The sequence below is a fragment of the Paracoccidioides brasiliensis genome (genome assembly GCF_000150735.1).
Source record: "Paracoccidioides brasiliensis Pb18 unplaced genomic scaffold supercont2.10, whole genome shotgun sequence".
Lineage (NCBI taxonomy): Eukaryota > Fungi > Ascomycota > Eurotiomycetes > Onygenales > Ajellomycetaceae > Paracoccidioides > Paracoccidioides brasiliensis.
The window spans coordinates 871,001-890,276 of NW_011371367.1; the positions used below are offsets into that span (position 1 = coordinate 871,001).

General features: G+C 48.0%; 5 protein-coding genes across 5 annotated transcripts; 2 read left to right on the plus strand and 3 right to left on the minus strand.

The window, feature by feature from the left end:
* Positions 1 to 122: 122 nt before the first annotated feature.
* PADG_07184 (uncharacterized protein) lies at positions 123 to 5,287 on the minus strand (the record flags this gene model as incomplete). Its single annotated transcript, XM_010764143.1, has 8 exons — positions 123 to 520; positions 555 to 1,116; positions 1,173 to 3,083; positions 4,241 to 4,462; positions 4,518 to 4,633; positions 4,747 to 4,864; positions 4,899 to 4,924; positions 5,002 to 5,287. 8 exons carry the CDS (start codon positions 5,285 to 5,287, stop codon positions 123 to 125), a joined length of 3,639 nt encoding a protein of 1,212 aa, XP_010762445.1.
* Positions 5,288 to 6,946: 1,659 nt separating this feature from the next.
* Positions 6,947 to 8,099, minus strand: PADG_07185 (uncharacterized protein; the record flags this gene model as incomplete). Its single annotated transcript, XM_010764144.1, has 2 exons — positions 6,947 to 7,714; positions 8,028 to 8,099. The coding sequence occupies 2 exons, from the start codon at positions 8,097 to 8,099 to the stop codon at positions 6,947 to 6,949; spliced, it is 840 nt and encodes a 279-aa protein (XP_010762446.1).
* Positions 8,100 to 9,918: 1,819 nt separating this feature from the next.
* On the plus strand, positions 9,919 to 11,183 carry PADG_07186 (uncharacterized protein; the record flags this gene model as incomplete). The annotated part of the gene is made up of 2 exons (XM_010764145.1): positions 9,919 to 10,124; positions 10,823 to 11,183. The coding sequence occupies 2 exons, from the start codon at positions 9,919 to 9,921 to the stop codon at positions 11,181 to 11,183; spliced, it is 567 nt and encodes a 188-aa protein (XP_010762447.1).
* Positions 11,184 to 12,389: 1,206 nt separating this feature from the next.
* On the minus strand, positions 12,390 to 14,684 carry PADG_07187 (uncharacterized protein; the record flags this gene model as incomplete). Its single annotated transcript, XM_010764146.1, has 5 exons — positions 12,390 to 13,375; positions 13,447 to 13,977; positions 14,071 to 14,230; positions 14,339 to 14,450; positions 14,524 to 14,684. The coding sequence occupies 5 exons, from the start codon at positions 14,682 to 14,684 to the stop codon at positions 12,390 to 12,392; spliced, it is 1,950 nt and encodes a 649-aa protein (XP_010762448.1).
* A 1,088-nt stretch (positions 14,685 to 15,772) lies between these two features.
* Positions 15,773 to 18,278, plus strand: PADG_07188 (uncharacterized protein; the record flags this gene model as incomplete). Its single annotated transcript, XM_010764147.1, has 4 exons — positions 15,773 to 15,872; positions 15,940 to 17,407; positions 17,564 to 17,834; positions 17,931 to 18,278. The coding sequence occupies 4 exons, from the start codon at positions 15,773 to 15,775 to the stop codon at positions 18,276 to 18,278; spliced, it is 2,187 nt and encodes a 728-aa protein (XP_010762449.1).
* Positions 18,279 to 19,276: the final 998 nt, after the last annotated feature.

Below are 19,276 nucleotides of genomic sequence, written 5' to 3' on the forward strand. Positions count from 1 at the left end.
CATCTCCGTCTTCATTCTTGCCCTCTTCGCCTTCTCGAGCTTGGTTCTTCTTGCGCTTGCGCCGCTCGCGCTCCTTGCGGATCGCCACGATGAATTTTCGATCCGCTTCCCCAACTACTCCTTCAAGCAGAGGCGCGCCAAAAGCGTCGGATCAACCGCTCGAGAATTCCTTTAACTTTGCTCTTCAGACGGCCCTTGTGCTCCTTGCTCCACACCAGGAGGTTGGGGACGAGGGAACTGAGACGTGGACGCAGCATGTCCTCGGGCAACGCGACGACGGCAACTTTCACAAAACCGAGCACGCTGCGAACGATTTCGCGGTTATTGCTTGTCAGGAAGAGATCGATGGTCTCTACCAGATCGGAGAGCATTGAGGGGGCGAGTTTGTTGTGGAATTCGAAGAGGAGGCGGGATAAGGCTGTCACGGACGCGGCGACCATGTGCGGGGAGCTGCCTGCTAAGCCGGCAGAGACCATGGTGAAGAACTCTTCAATTGTGGCGGGGGCGTCTGGGGCGGTATCTGGCATGTGTGGAACGAGCGAGTTGCGGATTACCGTGCCGGCGGGGGTTCAGTTCGGGGTCAATGGTGCGTTGGGCGAGGTGGATGAGTAATGTGAATGCGGCTGTGCGGGCCTTTTCGTTGCTCTCCTTGCATCCGAGGACTACTTCGGAGAGCACTGACGGGATGAAATGGAGGTCTGAGGTTGGGAGGTAGGTGACTATTTCGTGGATGGCTAGGAGCCTGTCACGGCGGGCTGGAGGCGGGGTCTGATCGGCTGTTGAAAGGATGAGGGATTGCAGTTCGGAGCTCCGTTCGCGAAGAGCGGTGGCGCCAGTTTCTGTTGAAGCTAGACGCGGAAGAAGCTTGTATGCTTTCTTGATTAACTGGAGGTCGGAGGCCTTTTTGTTAAGAACCGCCGCTGCAAGTGAAAATAAAGTTACAAAACTTGACCGCGGTAGATATATCGACATCGTCACGAGGAGATCCATTAGCGTGTGTGAGGTTGGGGGCATTCTGTCGCCAGGGACTTTTGATTGCTTTTGCTCAGGGGTTTCTGTCTCCGCAAGAGAGGCCTCCAGCAGCGTTATGACCCGTGTGAATGTTTCGATTAGTTCCTACGCCAGTTATTAGTAACGGATAGATAGATTGATAATATAAGGGAAATACATACCTTTTCATCTGTAATGCTTAGATACGCATTGATACATTGCAGCAGAAAACCCCTAAACTGAGGCAAGGTCTGGCTGTAGACATTAAACAGCACAGCAAGGAGATTGCTTGCAAACCCAGAAAGATGTGCGAGATTTCTCTTCGCTTCTTCCTTGGAGATACGCCGCTGAAGTATTAGATCGTCCGTTTCAGTGTCCAAAGATGTAATCGCTTGGTTCGACTCTACAAGATTCTGCAGCGCTCTACCCACATCCACCCGCAGTTCAGTCTGTTTGTAGAGCACGTTTGCAAGCAGCTCTGCAAAGCTTTGATCAAAGGATTCTGTCAGATCCAGGGGGAGCTCACAGAAACCCGGTAGAATGGCCCAGGTTTGCTGAATGAGGGTCTCAAAAATTTTTACCTCGACTGTCTTCTCAGCGTTTCCGTATTCCAGGACACGCTGGAATAGCGCTTCACTGAGTGGAACGAATTCGGATCTGAAATATGCCAGGCGTGTGTTTGATACGTGGTCTCTGAGGATGGGAAGAAGCCAGACTCGGCCCGCTTGGCCCGCTTTTTGGTTTGTGATATTCAGCGGGAGTATATTCAGTATTGCTTCGGGACCCATGGCGGCAATTGCAGCTCCAAGGACTTGATCGGCTTGTTTTTTGCCGGCAAATGATTCATAACCTCGTAGCTCCCCAACTGTCCTCACGATATCTGTTAGAACCGGGAATGATCTCCATTTCAGAGCGTCGAACATCACGGAGAGCACGTTGAGTACCTCCATCCATGCAGCCTGGTACTTGACAGAGAGCAGTTCAGTAGCTATTTTAGCAAGTTTCTCAAACACCTTTTCGTCATATATGGATGGCTCGAGTATAACGGAGTCTGGAATACAGTTGACAAGAAAAGAGATAAGACACTCCGAGGCTGATATTCTGATATTTCGCGAAGGCGAAGTTAGGAATGACGAGATAAGTTCAAAAAGTTCCGGTAACTTTTCAAAAGTTTCTTCCGGGTTTACCTGCGCAGATACATCGTATCCCCTGGATACAACCGCAATCCAGGGTGGCAGTAATTGAGAATCATTCTGCGCTGGTTTCAACTCCGAAATCGCCTCCATCAGCCGGGGAAGTTTCGACGAGGAAAACTCATCCGCCATACCCTGGAAGATTATCTCGAAAACCTCAAATGCGGCCATGGTCAGGTACTCGTTAGACGACCTGGATACATTCATCAGAAGCTCGCATAATGGCTCGATCTTCTTTGTTGGCCAGCCACCCGAAGCCATGGCGATAGTCTTCACCAATTGCACAGCATGGATGACCATCGGCTCGTGTTGGCTGCCCTGATGATGTCCATGGCGGCCCTTCTTGGCCTTTGCGGCTGCCGCAATACTCTCGCTCAGCGTCTGCAGGGCAGTTTCCGCACACATATCTGCCGCTGGGTGGTCCAGTGCCGGCGAGGGTGGGGGGTTTTTCAACACATGCATTAGCGAATCATGTACCCGCTTGCGCACTTTTGGTCTGTGGTCCACGGCCAGTGCCATCAGGCCGGCCATAGCTCTGCGGGGTCCTATCTGAGACTGTGGTAGAGCCCATGCCGCCGCATCCTGAGCTACCAATAGCGACTGAAGACATCCCACGGATGGCTTGAGGAGCGGGGCTTCTGCTTCGGGAAGGGTGAGGGCGGGTGCAAGGCCGGTGAGAATCTGGGAGAACTTGGAGGTGAGGAGTGGAGTGGGGACGAAGGGGGAAACGATATCGAGGAGGTAGACAATGGAGGCTGCAAGGTCCTTGTTCACAATGCCTTGGTTGGCATTGATGGCCTGGCCTAGTAGGGCGAGGAGGGCGGCGAAGTATGCGGTTGGCGTGAATTCGGCATGCTGGTCGCGGAGTGTATCTTCCACTGCGGAGAGGACCACTGATGTCTGTAATGTTTCTAAATTAGCATTGGCTGATATATATATATATATGTCGAACAATTTTGTCTCTTTTTGCATTTTTCTCTCCCGTATGATTGAGTAGCGGTTGTGTGTGGTGAGGGTGTCTTTACATGGTGCTGATTGTGAAGCTTGGGAGACTTAATTTTCTCCAGCTTTTCCTGCAACGAAGTCATATTGCAAGTGTGCCCCAAGCTGAGGGGGGATCGCTGTTGCAAAATGGTGCTGTCGACAGCTGGGTGGTGGTTGGTTAAGCAGTGTCTGGCATTCGAGCGATTGTAAAGTTCATTTGAGTTTTTCTCCGGCGATTTTTATCGATAGCAAGGATTTTGTGGGGCGCGGGAGACAAAGCAGCAACAGACGCTCAGATATGGACGATCAGATATTTATATGAACGGCAACAGGATATTCGAGGATATTCTGTGCTACATCTAAAGAGACTCCGGATGAGATTTATGATATTTTCAGTTTTGATTTGAAGTTTGCCACAGCAGTATATAATATAACGTACGGCAGTCCATGTTTTAAAATCTGGTTGCAGTAAATACAGAGCTTGAGGGAAGAGAGATGGTTGCCAAAGCGGCAGCTCCTGTTTATTCTCTATCTACATCAGAGGTAATCTCATGGTCGATTTCACCAGCCATCTGCACATTTGCCTCTTTGTTTGTTCTGTTCCGCGCACTGAGTTGGAAGCATTTCACAATATTCTGCATCCCCTGCTTAACTCTACATTCACCGGATCATTCATTACTCGCCACCCCCCTAGATTTTGTTCCTATCCCATCACGACAATTCGTACTGTAACACTCATTCTCAATATGTCGCGGGTATGCGGTATCGTGAGACACATAGAGCCCACGAAGAGACCATGAAAGTAATAACATCAAGGCCTTTAAACAAAAAACGAACAGCTTCATCGGAGAGTTGAAACGCATATTCCCGGGTCTTCGAGTGAGTAATAGAGGTTCTCTGGCTCGGCACTGACATATGACATGCCACGAAAGAAGACTCCTTTCCACTGGATATCTCTTTCCTTCAGGCGAAGTGGGGGTGAATAGCATCGACCATGAGATGGACAGTCCGTGCCGTAAAAAAGGAAAATAATTAAAAGTACGGAGTATTGGCTTGACCATTTAAAACAAAACTTCCCCGCTATGCTCAGCCTCAAAGCCGAGTGCCTGTAATTTGTTGCTACGACGCTTATCGCCTTTCTTTCGCTGCTCATCTTCCCGCTTTTTCAGTGCAAAGACTTCGTCGTATGACGCCTGGCGGTAGCCTGAGGGTATATCGTCCTCTTTATCAAGATCCCTGCAGTGCGGAATTGGCATGGTTAATTGTAGATCGAACGAAAAGTAGATACATTGACGCTGGAAAGGAGGGGGGGGGGGGGGGGGGGGGGGGGAAGAGGAGAAAACAACATACAATTTCTCCTAGGAGGAGCACATTCTCTCCGCGAACCAGGTAGATTCCCCGCTGAACGTCAGCAAAAAGGTGCCCGGCGTATATTCGCTCAACGGTTCCTTGGAGGACAAGATTTGCTGGAATAGAGAAATGAGTGGTCAGTGATGTATTCACAATGCGTCCAACATCATAAAGAGGTCTACTCTAGTCGCATGATTTTCCAGTGACAGACAGGAGACTGTTTGCTTACCAAATTGGTCCCAACTGCGTAGCACACCGATTAACTTGCGCCCATCACGGAGCACCAGGACAAGTTTCTCTGCGAAAACCGCATTCCGCAAACGTGGCGAGGAGAGAGGAGAGTTAGTCTGTGATCAAATTCCATTGCATATACACCAGGACCCATTCGCTTGTCTCCAATAGCACGCCTTCAAATAGGGAATTTAAGCGTTTTCAATGAGACTTCCGCATTGTATATAGAGTCCAGAGAAAGGGAATATCTCACTATCAGTCAAATCTAAAAGTTGCGCCGCGGTTGTGAACATCTGAGGAGGTAGCTGAGGCGGACCCGGTACCATCATTGGGACTGGAGAAGGAGCTTGACCCGGCGCAGGCACAGAGGAAGGAGGCCCAGGAGGAGCTTGCTGCTGGTGTTGGAAGCCAGGGTGAGGGGGATTGGGGTGGGAAGGGGGGGGATACGCCTGGTGGCCATGCGGGAGCGGAGGCGGGAGCCCACCTCCATGTCGCCCGGCAGGGCCATTATTGTGGTCGTGGAGGGAGAGGTTTTCCATATCGTCTGGGGACTTTTCTTGAAGTTGAGAGGCACGGCACGGACGGGAATTGAGGAATAATAGGTTGGTGTATCAGGGCAAAGGACGAGTTGGAACGCTCATTCTGGTGGGTGGGGGGCGAAGTGAAGCTGAGTGGGTTGGTAGCCAAGCTCAACGACCTGTTCTCAATTTTGATGGGGACGTGTCTGTCCTCTCCTGCTGACAGCAACCCCGCTCTCGTCTTGCTCTTGTCTCGTCGGGGGTTGTCTGTAAACAGAGTTCCGAGATTCTCTATGGTATTTTTTTTGTATGTCAAGGTTCGACGTTGAAGTCTCGAAGATAGCGACTGTGTTTGCTTTGTTTGCTCTGTTTGCTCTGTTTGAGCTGTCCATGTTGAATAATCAATGAGAAATAACAAGAACATGAATATGCGATGCTCAATATAATACAGCTCTCCAGCTGTGTCTAAACATGATGGAGGACAGAGAACAGAGAATCATAATATTGAGAAGTGGAACTGATGCTGCGTTTAAATATCACAGGTGAGTCAACTTAGGAATTGTAACTAACATGCAGCCAGCTTCTCGGAAGCTTCTCAGGGGTGACCTTGTCAGTCTATTTAGTTAAAACTATTCACTAAGCATCTTAGGAAACATGATTTTGACCATCATGTTCTCCTGGAAGAGGGCTCTTATCCACATGTTCTGCAATTGCTCCCTGATGGCTTCGCTGATGTAATAAAAGGTTTCGATCAGGTACCCATTCGCGGACCAAAATGAAGTCTTCCGCAGGCGCTCACAGCATCTCCGTAACGGCGGCACTCGCAGATGCAATGAGGTGGTGTGCCTTTCATCCGTGTGTTCAGATATTGGATGGCATATACCAATGGCAGGACTCGAATAGAGATTGTCTTTTTCCAGCAGACTTGTATTGTTCACAAGAAACTTTTTTGTCTTGTGTTTTGGCTATCTATGATATCAATCCAATTTAATCTCACGAGATATTGGCTTATATAGTAGTGAATATATTTAATATGGGGATTAGTTACTGAGTAGAGATTTCAGGGGGTAGTTAAAATGAATTGTATGTAATTTTGGTATCTCAAAGGCCGGACTGGAACATGTAGGCAAAGCAACAATAAGCTCATGTTTCAATTCACCATCACCACTATTAACCATATCATCAACTGTCATCTGCAACCATTGTTCACTTCTTGAAACAACACTTGTAGGACTTCCTCAGGCTTCCAAGACTGACATAACAGGGACACGTGACGAGACGATAAGGAGCTATTCAATAGCCCTAAGCGGGGGCTGCCAGCCTCCAGTCCTTACATGACCTCGCCACACAACAACGAACATACAAATCCAAACCAAAACATCAGAAAAGAGAAATTTGCGGTGACTCTCGTTTGCGGTGTGCCGCGCGAGGCAAAGGGGAGAACAATGACCGCATTGAGAGGAACATTTTTGACATATGATAACTTATCGGAAAGACAAAGGAGACTTGTCAACATCGTTGATTATGTGGTTGGTGATACGAGAGAGAAATATCAAATATTGAACAGGACCGTTTTAGATTAGGAGCAAAAGAATCGAGTAGCTTTAACGTCCCATCACATCCAAAGCCTGGGCACATTAACCCCGTGAAAGGGGGCATATTTTCGCGGGACGGGAAGATTTAAACAACGATAACACGGGGAGGTCTTCTTCCTCTTATTCTTCGCTCTCGTCGAGGGTTCGCATAGATCAAATATGCGTCATCCGATGAGCCGATATTAGCTCTCACCGAATCCATACTCGAGTCATAGCCTGGCCGTCCAGGAGCTGCCACGAGCTGCAGGAGGCATAGATCTTCCTTCTCAATGACGCCAGAGCAGTACATGTGCCGCATGGTAGCGAAGCTCGGGTTCGAGTTGTGGATCGGGTATCCGTGCTTGAGATGTTCGCCGGCCAGGTGTGTGAGCATTGTTCGCCAGGCGACACTATGTCGCGGGTCTGAAGTCGAATATGAACAGGCTGGGCATTGAGCTATGGTGGGTGGTGAGGATGTTCGGAAGTGGCTCAGCACATGTATTTTCCACTCGTTATGATCGACGAAGGTTTTATTGCAGTCGAGAATGTGGAAGAAGCAGTTGTGTTCCCTTCCTGTACTGGAAGCCCCAGTTGGGGCAATGAGGTTTCCGTTTCTGTCATTATCGAGGATATGTTCAAGAGGCAGCCTGTCCCCAGCACTAGTGCTAACGGATTCCGACAGGGAAATGGACGCTGCTGAAGACGATGGTGGAGAAAGTGTTGGAACTACACCGGACGACAACGATGCACAATTATCATCTACGCCATTTTGAACAATCAGTGACGACTGAGAAGCCGTTGGTCTCCTCCTGTCGATTCGGGACGAATTCTCAGGTGACGTTATCACCGGCTGGTCGTTGATTTTTCCAATGCTCTAGGGAAAAGGAAGCCACTATGACAGATCAGCGTTCAATCCGGATCAATATATTTCTCAAGCTGGGAAGACTTCACTTGTGAGAACCGATCTACCAAGTACGGGACATGCAACACGAGTAGCCAAAGGGTTGAAAGGAGAACAAGGGAGAAGAAAGATTGCAAATTTCGCACTGATGAACTGGTGATACCGGATGGAAATGAATAAAACGGAAGTGAATGGATATAATTCTTGTTACAAAGTCTGGCTATGGAAAGTCCCCTTTGTGGGATTGTGGGATGAAGCAGTATATTTTCCCCAGACCCTTTGTCACATCTGCAATTCCAGGGTGGGAAGACCCACGACTCTTGGTAAACAGGAAGATGCGATTCCCCATGTCCCCCATCATTGTGCGATTTTTTAAAGAAAACGAGAATTATTTACGGGGAATTCGGGCGCTTTTATATGGGCATCACGAGAGCTCTGCGCTATTATTACTGGGACAAGTGAAGGGTGGACACGTCGTGATAGCTCGCATCAGATATCTGCCGGGGGAAACAAGCCGGGGTTCAAGGAAGTTGGCGCGTTCGATTTCAGATTGTCAATTGATGATGGTCCAGACAATTAGTCGTCAAATGGCTATGCAGAAAGACCGAATGTCCAACCGGAAGGATGTAACGTATGTGGAAGAACCGCGAGGTTGTTCCGCTTTAACTGGCTTAAGCTATTCCGCGAAAAACAGATAAAGACGAAACGGTTTGACGCGGAATATTGGAGTCAACACCGGAATGAGGCCATTCCGAGGGTAAGTCACAACGGAAGCTCTCAAGTCAGGAGGGAATGGAAGGGAAAATCTGGGGACAGAAAGCATGATAACAGCCCAACAACAACATTTGGAGTGGGATCCAGTTACTTTTTTGGACTTCTTTGCTTCGGCTATCTTATGATGATACGATAATCCCAACTCCAGCCAGGATCTCTTATGCAGTTTGCATATTAGCGCGGATTGCCGAATTACGGCGGGGTCGGGTAGAGTCCAATAGCAGCTCTCTCAATTTAATGATGGAGGGATACATGTAATGGACGTATTGCTTTTGTACATGCAGCCCCAGAAAATTGGTCACGATTCCTTGCGGAATATTGATCTTGCGGCTCAATAAACGCCATATCCACCGTAGCCAAGAGGGTTATTGCAACGGTGCGGGAGGATAAGTGAGCTGATTACTGGAAATGTAACAATTAGATAAAAACCATCAGTCGCAAGTTGCATCTGCAGTTACCTTGATCAGTGAGTTCCCTTTTGCTGTCATGATACAAGCCATCGGCACGCACCGGCAGAAACGGCGTGGACGAGTACGCAGGTCAGTTTATATCGAGAAGTATGTATTGCTTCATGGGCGCCCTCAACGCTGCCTATTAAGCAAATCACGGAAGTAGAAGGTATCTATCATCCATAAATAGCCATATCCGAACATAAAAACCCTATATCGTTCGTCCAACTCGAAGTCCATCAGACGTATGCAACGTGGTTGATGCTGACCAGGTTTGGCTGCGTCTAGGGGAGTGACCCGTGATTTGCGTTGGCGCTGGACTGCTACCAACGTTCTCTCTGGTCAGATTGTTCTCTTTGCTTGCTGTGCTGAGCTAGGCCCATCACCCGCATGCAACTCTGTGCGTCTGTTATGCATGAAGTGGGTTGAGCTGGCACCATATACAAGCCGACCTATAGCATGATAGCATGAGGTTTGGGGGATTGCATCAGGTATATAAAGTTGCACTGATTTATTTCAATGAGGACATTGACTGACTGACTGTTCAGGCATTTATACATCTCATGAAGGTTGAAATGATGATTTCCATTCCATTTGTGGAGGTTTGATTGAAGACATTTTTCATCTACCCAGATGCGCCACGGAGTTAACTAACTAGTTAGTTAAATAAAGATCGTTTAATCAGCTTTTTATTTTATTTTATTTTATTTTATTTATTTATTTATTTTTTTAGCTCACTTCTTTCATCCTGGGGCATCCCTTCGTTTCTTCTACTCGCTTAAGAGTGCCTTTACGCGGAGGATTTTGTCGACAGTAGTTATCAGGTTCTAACGAGTGTGTCCAGGGACTGCTTTACAATGGTTTTGTCCGTTCAAATCATATGGTCGGAAATCGCAGCTCAACAACCGCCAGCATCAACAGTTGAACAAGCACATGAAGGATGTAAAACCGATTATGAATAGAAGCAGAAGTCCTACTAGCAAAATTCCAGTGAGGCATCGCCGCGGGATCGTGGACTATGAGTCGACAGCAATTGACGGTCCTCATGTGCGTAAAGCAGCCAGCCAGTGCGTCCTGACTCGGCAGTTGGCAGTTCCCGCGGCACTGGCATTGACGGAAGAGTGTTTCCACTTGAGACAAAATCAGCAAAGAGGAGTGAGGTTAGCTTCTTTCAATCATAGCTGCGTTGATTGGGATCCTGAGTTTCAAAATGAACATCAGCCAGCTGGTTATTCCTGAAAAAGGCTGCGAAGAATAGCTTGATGTATGCCAATCTGTTCTCTTCTCAGATGGCAACCGAATTTTTTTTTTTTTTTTTTTTTTTTTTTTTAGAGAAATACTGCCCTGGCGGAGAGACTGTATCTCAATGTTCTTTCAGAGCAGCAATCAGCAATAGTGCTTCTTATCAAGATTCAAATTTGTCGGAATGCGTTTACTTCTATTTTCCCAAAGAATTTCCATGACACCTCCTGTTCATTTCTCCATGACCTTGTCATGATTTCTCAGTTTCCAGCCTTGGAGGGATGTCTGAATGCTCTTTCAATTTTTCTTTCTTTTCTTTTCTTTTTTTAGATGACCGCAGCGGTCAGCATCCAATGTGCACATTAAGGTGCATTTGAAGTCCTTGATTGGACAATGTCATGTTTTGAGACAAGCATGGAGACATATCCCATTACGATGAGAGGGTCTTTGGTCTCGGAGCAAGTCGAAGAGATGGAGCCTTATTCGATATGACAGGCAGCCATGACTGAGCTATATGTATTCTCCCTCTTTACTCTCTCTTTCTTCTCTTCCATTTATGTCCGCGTTTTGGTCTGTTATTGCAGAAGAGAGACATACATATATTAGCCACCTTAAGATTCTTCGACCCCGGGGATCTACTTCCAGGCGCCGGGGGCAAGCCAGACCTTTTATCCTCTTCACGAAGCCCCGCATCCCCACAAATCACGAAAACATTGTTCAGTGTTAGTCCATGCTTCAGCACCCAAAAAAAAGTTGGGGATGCTTGTTTCGATGTTCCTCAGGGAAGTGCGGATCGCTTATCAAGGTTTCCATCTTGGGGAGTTTCGAAGAAGGGAAATGTTCGGGCCTCTAGGTTATTGGCAATAGATGCGATATGTACGTACGCGGATGGTTCTCAACGGAGGTTCAAGTGGAGTGGCCCCTATTTAGATTGGGAGCGAGGTTGCCAAGGGTTTATGAAGAGGGGAAGTATATAATAGATTTTGGGTTGGTAAAATGATGGGATTTCGTTGGGGAAGCACCTGAATTCTTGATTTCTCAGGTTGCATCCATAAGGACTGTTTAAACCTGCAAAGCATGTGTGATCTGAATGATTCATACTTCGGGGTGTATTATCGCCAGGCAACTAATTTGAGCTATCACAAGAAAGGTGGAAAACAATATAGATACACTTTCTTTGTGCCCGGAATCCGGGCAAGATTATCTATCCACTTCTATGTCTATTTATCTAGATTATCCTGTTGAAAAAAAAAAAAAAAAAGGTCAATTGTCACATTATTCATCTCACGCATGCTCAACCACTTGACCAAGTTCCAGCTCCGCGTTACGAGGCTTTTGTAACAATATTCTCGTTGAATCTTCGGGGTTTGGGTGCGCTCCTTCGGCCACGCTGATTCCCCGGGAACAATTTCTACAGAGCAGGTAAGCATATTACACGAAGATCGAAGAAGGTCAAATAGGCTGGGACCATACCATCCATCGTTCCATGAAATACGGAACCTCAATTGATAGATCTTGGTCAGCCCTCTACATTTCCTCTTCCATCGCTTTCGCGTTAAAAGTCTCTTTTATTTGCCCCGTGAGATTCACTTGAACTTGGCAGGATACATGTCGTGTTTTTGTTTTGTCGTATCATCATCATCATCATCATCACGTAAATATGGCCGTAAAAACTAGGAAATGAATTTTCCGTTTTGGTGATGCTGGCCGGGGTGGACATAGGCCTAAGGTTCCTTTTCGGTGACTGTTGGACTTCTGAGATCTACGGAACCGTCAACTACATTCATTAGTAAACGATAAGCATGGTAGGTCAAACCCCCATTGCTATCCAGTCACATCGACATCCATGTTAACATTGAGCTCCGCATATACTTCCCAGCTGAAGTCTGTTCCACCGATGAATGTTTGTTATTAGAGAAACTCGGGATGTCAATTTTCGGGGTGGACGGTTCCGCGCGCACAGATCGGGTTTAGCGTGCTTCGGGGATTTGCAAAGTTCGAGGTTGATGGACTGTTTTCTCCAGTTGCTTCACTGTTTAATATCGCGTTGCTGGGAATCCCTCAATCAAGCTGGGGGTTTGTTTTGAGTACGGGTTGTGTGGAGGTTCTGAATGTGTTCAAGTATGGCGGACAGTTGTTGAATTTTTGGAGAAGCAATGTAAAACTTCGCAATGGCTTGTAACTTACACAGTGAACTTGCGCTCACTCCGCGTTGATGAGGGCAGTGCTGCTTCTGGTGGCGCGGATATTGTCACTGTTGACGGAGGGGAAGGGTCTGGATGGGAGGGTGTCTTGAGGAGAGTGGAGGCGTCTTCGTGATCAGAAGAAACGACAATGGCGGGAGGGCGGCTATCAGGTATTGAGCGGATGGAATGCACTGGCGAAGTTGGCGTGCTGTTTCGCAGAGTCCCGTGATGGGTTTGAACTGGGACTTCGAGCGTGGCCCGTCTTGATGGGTGTGTTTTGATAGCGGAGCTATTGGATAGCGGTGGAAGGCTATGGTTCCCTGTTGAGGGTCGGTCGTTTGTTAACGAATTGGAGTGCGGTCTCCGAGAAGTGGTGGTTGGCGAGGAGGGTGATGGGGATCGTGACGGTGGTCTCAAGTCCCTCGAGATACCCTCCACATTGAGTCCGGACATGTTACTTGCGAAACTGGCTGCTCTGGAAGAACGCCCCCGCAGTGAGGGAGTGACATTTCCATCTGCGTCCCGAACTGCGTTGTACTGATTTCTGATGTGGGGTAGGTCACGATTTCGTCGGATCTCCCCTGGGATCTCAGGGAAGTCGAGGGCCTTTCCACTCTTAAACTCTGAGTTATTAAGGCGCTCGTGTGCTGCGTCGCTGAGGTAGATACCGAACCTAGTTAACGCCCTGGCTACCTTGCGTCTGTTTGCCGAATCCGGAATTGTGGATTGTCTGGGTTGGCCATCCTGTTCGGTAGCAGAGCGTGTGTTTGAAACACTGCGGCGCAGCTCCACATTACCCGGGGGATAGTGAGAGGATGCTGCGGATACGACAGTGCCGATTTCTTGCATTATTGAATTATTATCTCGGTTCGAGGAAGTCGTTGGCTTCTCTTCCTCCTCAACGGCAAGGAGATCAGCAGCCAGGACAAGGTAGAGAGACCCTAGTACCGCAAGTCCAGCACCAACGATAGGTGCCCATTGACCTACAAACAGTAAAAATACCCTGTAAGCAATTTGCACCAAACCGATGGATATGATAAAGGTAAACGCGTACCGATGCTGGCAACCGGTTCAGTTTGATATACGACTTGAGGACTGAAGAAATTCATCTCGCCTAAAATGAGAATGCCCAGCACTGCAGCCCCAAATACAGGAATCTCTACGACGCTGAGAAACAATCTGATTAGGGAATTGACACTATTCATCCTTTTAATGGTGGCTCCATTCGTGCCCTCGATCGGCATGTCAACCTGTTCATTCTCACCCCCGAAACGTTTCTTTCGGTTGGCCTCAAGAATCTTGCTCCACATGGATATTAAGGAGAGGACGGCTGGGATGCAGCATGCCGCAGCCATGAGCGTAGCCGTGCCAAACGTGATCCTGTCGGGCGCGGGAATCACGTATATATTGCTCGCTGAGCCACCCCGCATAGGAGAGAAGGGACCTTTCTCTTCCGAACAGGTTAAGCCGCATCGAGTGCCATAAGGAAATTTCCTGGGGTTAGAGGGGATGGGCCTCCCGAATTCGTCGAATGGGCAAGATCTCGGTTGAATCCGAAAGAACTCGACGGCCAAACTTAGCAGTCCTTTAGGGACAGCTGTCAGTCTTGGCCGAACAAGGAGGGAAGGGCCTTCAACGTTTGAATAAAAGGATGATTAACAACCACTAATAAACTTACCAGCAAGTACGAGGAGGGTCCACAGGGAAATGAGATTCCGCCCGGGGTCGTTGAAGTAGGTCCGAGACACTCTGACTGCTACGGGGGCGGTCAAGATGCCTATTGCGCAGAGTTGGAAAGCTCCGAAGATATCCATATCGACAGCGCCTTGAGGACAAAGCTGTCAATTCGAGGATATCCGGAGCCACGGCACTTAGGGGGGGGGGGGGGGGGGGGGGGGGTTTTGTAAAGGGGGGGCCCTCCCCCTTAAAAATGAGGGCCGCTCAACAATGCCATGGAGCGCAGCGGACAGGGGAAAAAGCAATACCGCTGCCAGACACGCATTTCTGAGCCAGTCTGTCTTGCGTGCAAACACACACGCTGCTATCAGGACATAGTAGCTAGCAGGTGGATTTGGCTGTCAGCCTCTTGCCGGCACGTTCTCTCGTCGGCTTTCCTAAGTGGTGAACTTACAGCACCCTTGTGCCTGGGCCATACTGCCCAGAGACCGGCCAAGCACATATCACTTGCAAAGCAGCGCTCGTAGCGTTTGTAGATACGCTGTTGGTTGCAGCTTCAACGTTGCGATTGACAATCAGAGCATCTGCCAACGAGGCTGTATAAAACGCCGGCATTATTGTTCATCAAGTGTTCTTTACCAAGACTATCGCCTATCGCGGGGAGGAACTTAAGTTAGGTCTTCCTGAGGAGAATAAGAGACAGCGGGATCGCATAATTTATTCGATAGTTAAACTAAGTTATCCTGAATGAGAAGGAAAATTCGTTTGCATCATTAAAAGGCCCATCAAGCTGAATTCGCCGTTGTTTTAAAAAGGGCCTGGGGAGAAAACATAACAACTGATCCTTCACCCAACTACAGCGGGAGCCGCATAACTTGATTAACTACGCACAGCCTTGACTAACTGGCTGACATATCAACAAGTGAGTGAGTGATCATCTGTGGTATGCCGAATTAGTTAAATCAAGGCTCGCTGGGCTCTTGGCCCTTCTCGTCGAATCAGACAGTGCAATTCCGTCGGGTACTTCAGCCCTGTAACCAACCAGGCGAGAGTGATACGAAAGGTCATTTGGGGGTTTCAGCGCCCCAATATCCCAGGACGTTCACAGGCTGCGGCTATTTAACGGAATGCCAAACAGGCGCTGCGAGCCCTGCGAGAATATGGAGGGAAATTTCTTTACGTCTAGCGAGCCAAAAGTCGGACTCATTATTCGACACAGTCCCGCTGCTGCGGCGTTTGCGAAACCGTGAAATCTGATTTACCCATCGAACGTTCCAAACGAGCCAACAGCCCACTTAGCTATGTCTAGTGGCATTTAGTCGCCCAGTTAATCAACCTGCCTTGCCAGCCATTCTCCTGCGTGGCTTGGACCAGGGAGAGGCTTGGACATTATTTCTCGGCGGAGCTAAAACGTGCAAAACACCGCCAGCATAAGAAGAGGTGATCTCCTCCGCCGTGGTGTGCTGGATTCCGATTGATTCTTCGAATCGCAGGGAGACTCGGAGGCAAAGAGGCAAAGAGGCAAAGAAACAGAACAGGGAAGTTAGCTGGTTAACTAACTGCCTCGGCAGCTTGCCATCCCGACTGCATCTGCTGCTCAGCGGGAAATCTTCTTTGCGAAATCTGGTCTGTCATATACAGAGCCGGTTGAACCCATCAATATCCCCCATTGCCGAGTTAGGGAAACACAATAAGCCGTTGAGATGGCAGGGAAAGCAGAGAAACCCATAGAAGCGGATCTTAATACTGGGGATATTAGGAACTGGCGGTCAATTGTAACGCTTCTTGTCTTCATTATCACCAGTAAGATGCCCAGGACATCTCATATATTCTCGTTATGCAATTTGTTAACGCTGCAGCAATGCGATAGATATCATCGTTTTGTTTCCCTTTCATATCCCCATCTACTTCCCTCGGTGGCTTGCAAACACGTTTCTGGATGGGCTCAGCGCGGTACGAGTGATATCGCCCAGACAGAGCTACGTAGAGTACGATTATGGTGAAACGGATGACCAGAATGGCAAAGCCAAGCGCAAGCTCTTTGTTCGGTTCAATTTTCCCATGAACTTTGTCACAGCTCCCTTGATAGCAGATCTCTTCTTGCTGGCCATCTTGGCTATTGGCAAAAAGGAAGTGAGTGGTGGTACACTCGGGGCGAACAATATATCTCCAATTGATATTATGGCTTTTTTTATTACGCTGGCCTACATTGCCATATCGATCGACGCGTCCGGTCTGATTAGGTTCCTGGCATTCAAGGTGCTTCAAAAAGGTGGTAAGGTTGGGCATCGGCTTTTCTTCTATCTTTATGCTTTCTTCTTTGTCCTGGGAAGTTTTATCGGCAACGACCCCATTATCCTCTCTGGCACCGCCTTTCTCGCCTATATGACTCGGGTGTCGAGCAATATCATCCATCCAAGAGCCTGGATTCATACGCAGCTCGCTGTTGCGAACATCGCATCCGCAATACTGGTCTCCTCCAACCCAACCAACCTCGTCCTTGCAGGCGCGTTCAAGATCAAGTTCATTGTCTACACCGCAAACATGATAGTGCCAGTTGTTATTACTGCTATTGTCTTATTTCCCTTTTTGCTCTACATTATATTTGCCGACCCGGCACTTATCCCATTCGCCATCGAGATGCACGAACTCTCCGAGGAAGCTAAAGCGAAGAAGCCCGTAAATCCCAATATTCCTCATGCTCGGGGACTGGCTGAAGAGGATGAGAACCAGCTTGCAGACGATGACCAAGTAAAGTTACTCTCGCTCGAAGAGATTATGAACCCATTTTTGGACAAGGGCGGCGCAGCTTTCGGAGCAGTCATCATGACTGCTACTCTTGTTACTCTCCTGGCACTCAACGCTGCTAGCCAGAGTAGCGGTGAACACCCCATCTTCTGGGTTACCTTACCGGCTGCCTTTGTTATGTTTTGTTGGGATGTAGGTTTCGGATGGTATCATCGACATGAGACGCGTGAAATCGCTCGCAAGGGCCGCGAGGAAGTCAGAAATGCTCGAATTGAGCAAATGCTCAGACAGGAGGAGGAAATGAGGGTAGCGTCACTCGAGCAAAAACATCATGGTGATATGGCTCTGTATGGAACTCCCTTAACACTAACACAGTCTCCAGAACCCCAACCGCAAGGCCAAAACAATGCAGGGATTGGCGGCAGAAGCCAGGGTACGTTAAAGACTGATGACGAGATTACACTAGCGGCCGAGACCTCCAAGTATTCTCCTGTCATCCTCACCTCTGAATACAATGAGGGCCCAACTTTTACATCCACGCCGCCGCGGGAAAAATCGCCATCCCCCACTCGAATATTAACCGACAATAAGTTACAGGATGGTCGAGCATCAGCCACTGGCGCGATTGCTGCAATAGACGAGAAGCAGGAAGTAGTTCACACTCAACGCAACCAACAGCAGCAAGAGTCATCAGTGGACGGAGCAGAGCGATCATTTTCAAGTCGAGTCTCGCTGGAGATTGCAAGGTGCCAGGACGGGGGGCAGACAACGCTTATTTCGCTTCTCAAGGAGGCCTACCGATGGACTCAGGATACTTTTCCAACTGTCACAGCGGTGGTGGCCCATTTGCCATTTGCACTTGTACCCTTTGCCTTCACTATGTTCATCCTAGTGCAAGCACTTGTCACCAAGGGCTGGGTACCGGTGTTCGCTTACGGATGGGACCATTGGGTGAACAAGACTGGCACAGTCGGTGCCGTTGGTGGTATGGGCTTTCTCTCTGTGATATTATGCAACGTGAGACCCCTCTCCCATCCCTTTCTTCATATATCTATGTATAGATATATATATTACATTGCAACTCCGATAAACTAAAATTATTGTGATCTGTAGTTCGCTGGCACAAACATTGGCACCACCATTCTGCTCTCCCGCGTCATTCAGTCGTGGCAGGCAATCCACATCCAGAACAACACCCCCATCTCTAACCGCACATTCTGGGCAACGGTGTACAGTATGGCGATCGGCGTCAACTACGGTGCATTCAGCACGGCATTCAGCGCGTCTCTCGCCGGAATGCTCTGGCGAGACATCCTTGCCAGAAAGCACATCCGAGTCCGCAGCCTTGACTTTGCACGAGTTAACCTTCCCATTATCGCCATCTCGATGGCTGTCGGCTGTACTGTTCTCATTGGACAGATGTACATTATTAGGGATACCGATCCTTATGATGCCGGATGATTTTGTTGGTGTCGTTTTGCTTGCTGTTGCTTTGTCGCGATGGGTGAGGACGTTTTAGATTTTCTGTTTTGCCCAATTTCCTTTTTTATACACACCCTATTCAAAATGATGGCTAAAGTGTGGGCCATAGTATTTCAACATTTTATACGTTCAGGACAGCCAGGAGGCTTCCGTCGGAGAGCTGAAGTTGAAGCTGTGGGTGCCATTGTTCGCGGAACAGTAGTGCTGAGGAGTTTGTAAAACGTCGAGAGATAGATCTGTCTTACAAACAATTCGTTACTCCTAGTTGGATGAGGTATTCCTCAAGAGACTAAGAGATTTGATGCTGATGGTATGGCGGCTCAGCTAACACCCCGCTTCGACTCGTCATGTACGAGCTAGACCATACACAAAATAGAGCTTTACGACTCCATGACTGGGTTTTTGAGGTTTTTATTTTTCCTTTTTTTACCTTTTTGTTCTATATTGATCTCACGATTTGATGATGTTTCCTTCTGTACCTGGATTATTCTCCCAGAAGAACGCAGTCAATGCGGATACTTGTTGACTTTTTGGTCAGATATAATTATCTATACAAATATCCCCGCCGGAAAACTAAATTTTATTACTCTTGTGCCAATACTAAGTTTATCGGAATGCATGGCGGGGAGGATGTTTATATTAATGCTGGTATTTGTTAAGTTAGAAGCTTGCTCGGTATATTCCCTCTTTGAGACTTGACAAACTAAGTTAACGTATCTCCTATTTCCTTTCTTGCTATGATGGAGGAGAAAGTGGACTCTTCTACCAACGTTATAAGCTTGCTTTTTAGTATATTGACATATTATATTAAGGGGCAATTGTTCGAGCAAGGATGGACCATAACCGATGACTTGGCTCGTTAGTAAACTCGCGCAGATCAAACATATCATCATCGAATACTGTATGAAAATTTCTAACGACAATAGTCTACCGGGGAGATGCAAGTCACTGGAACATCAACATCATGTCATCGTTAA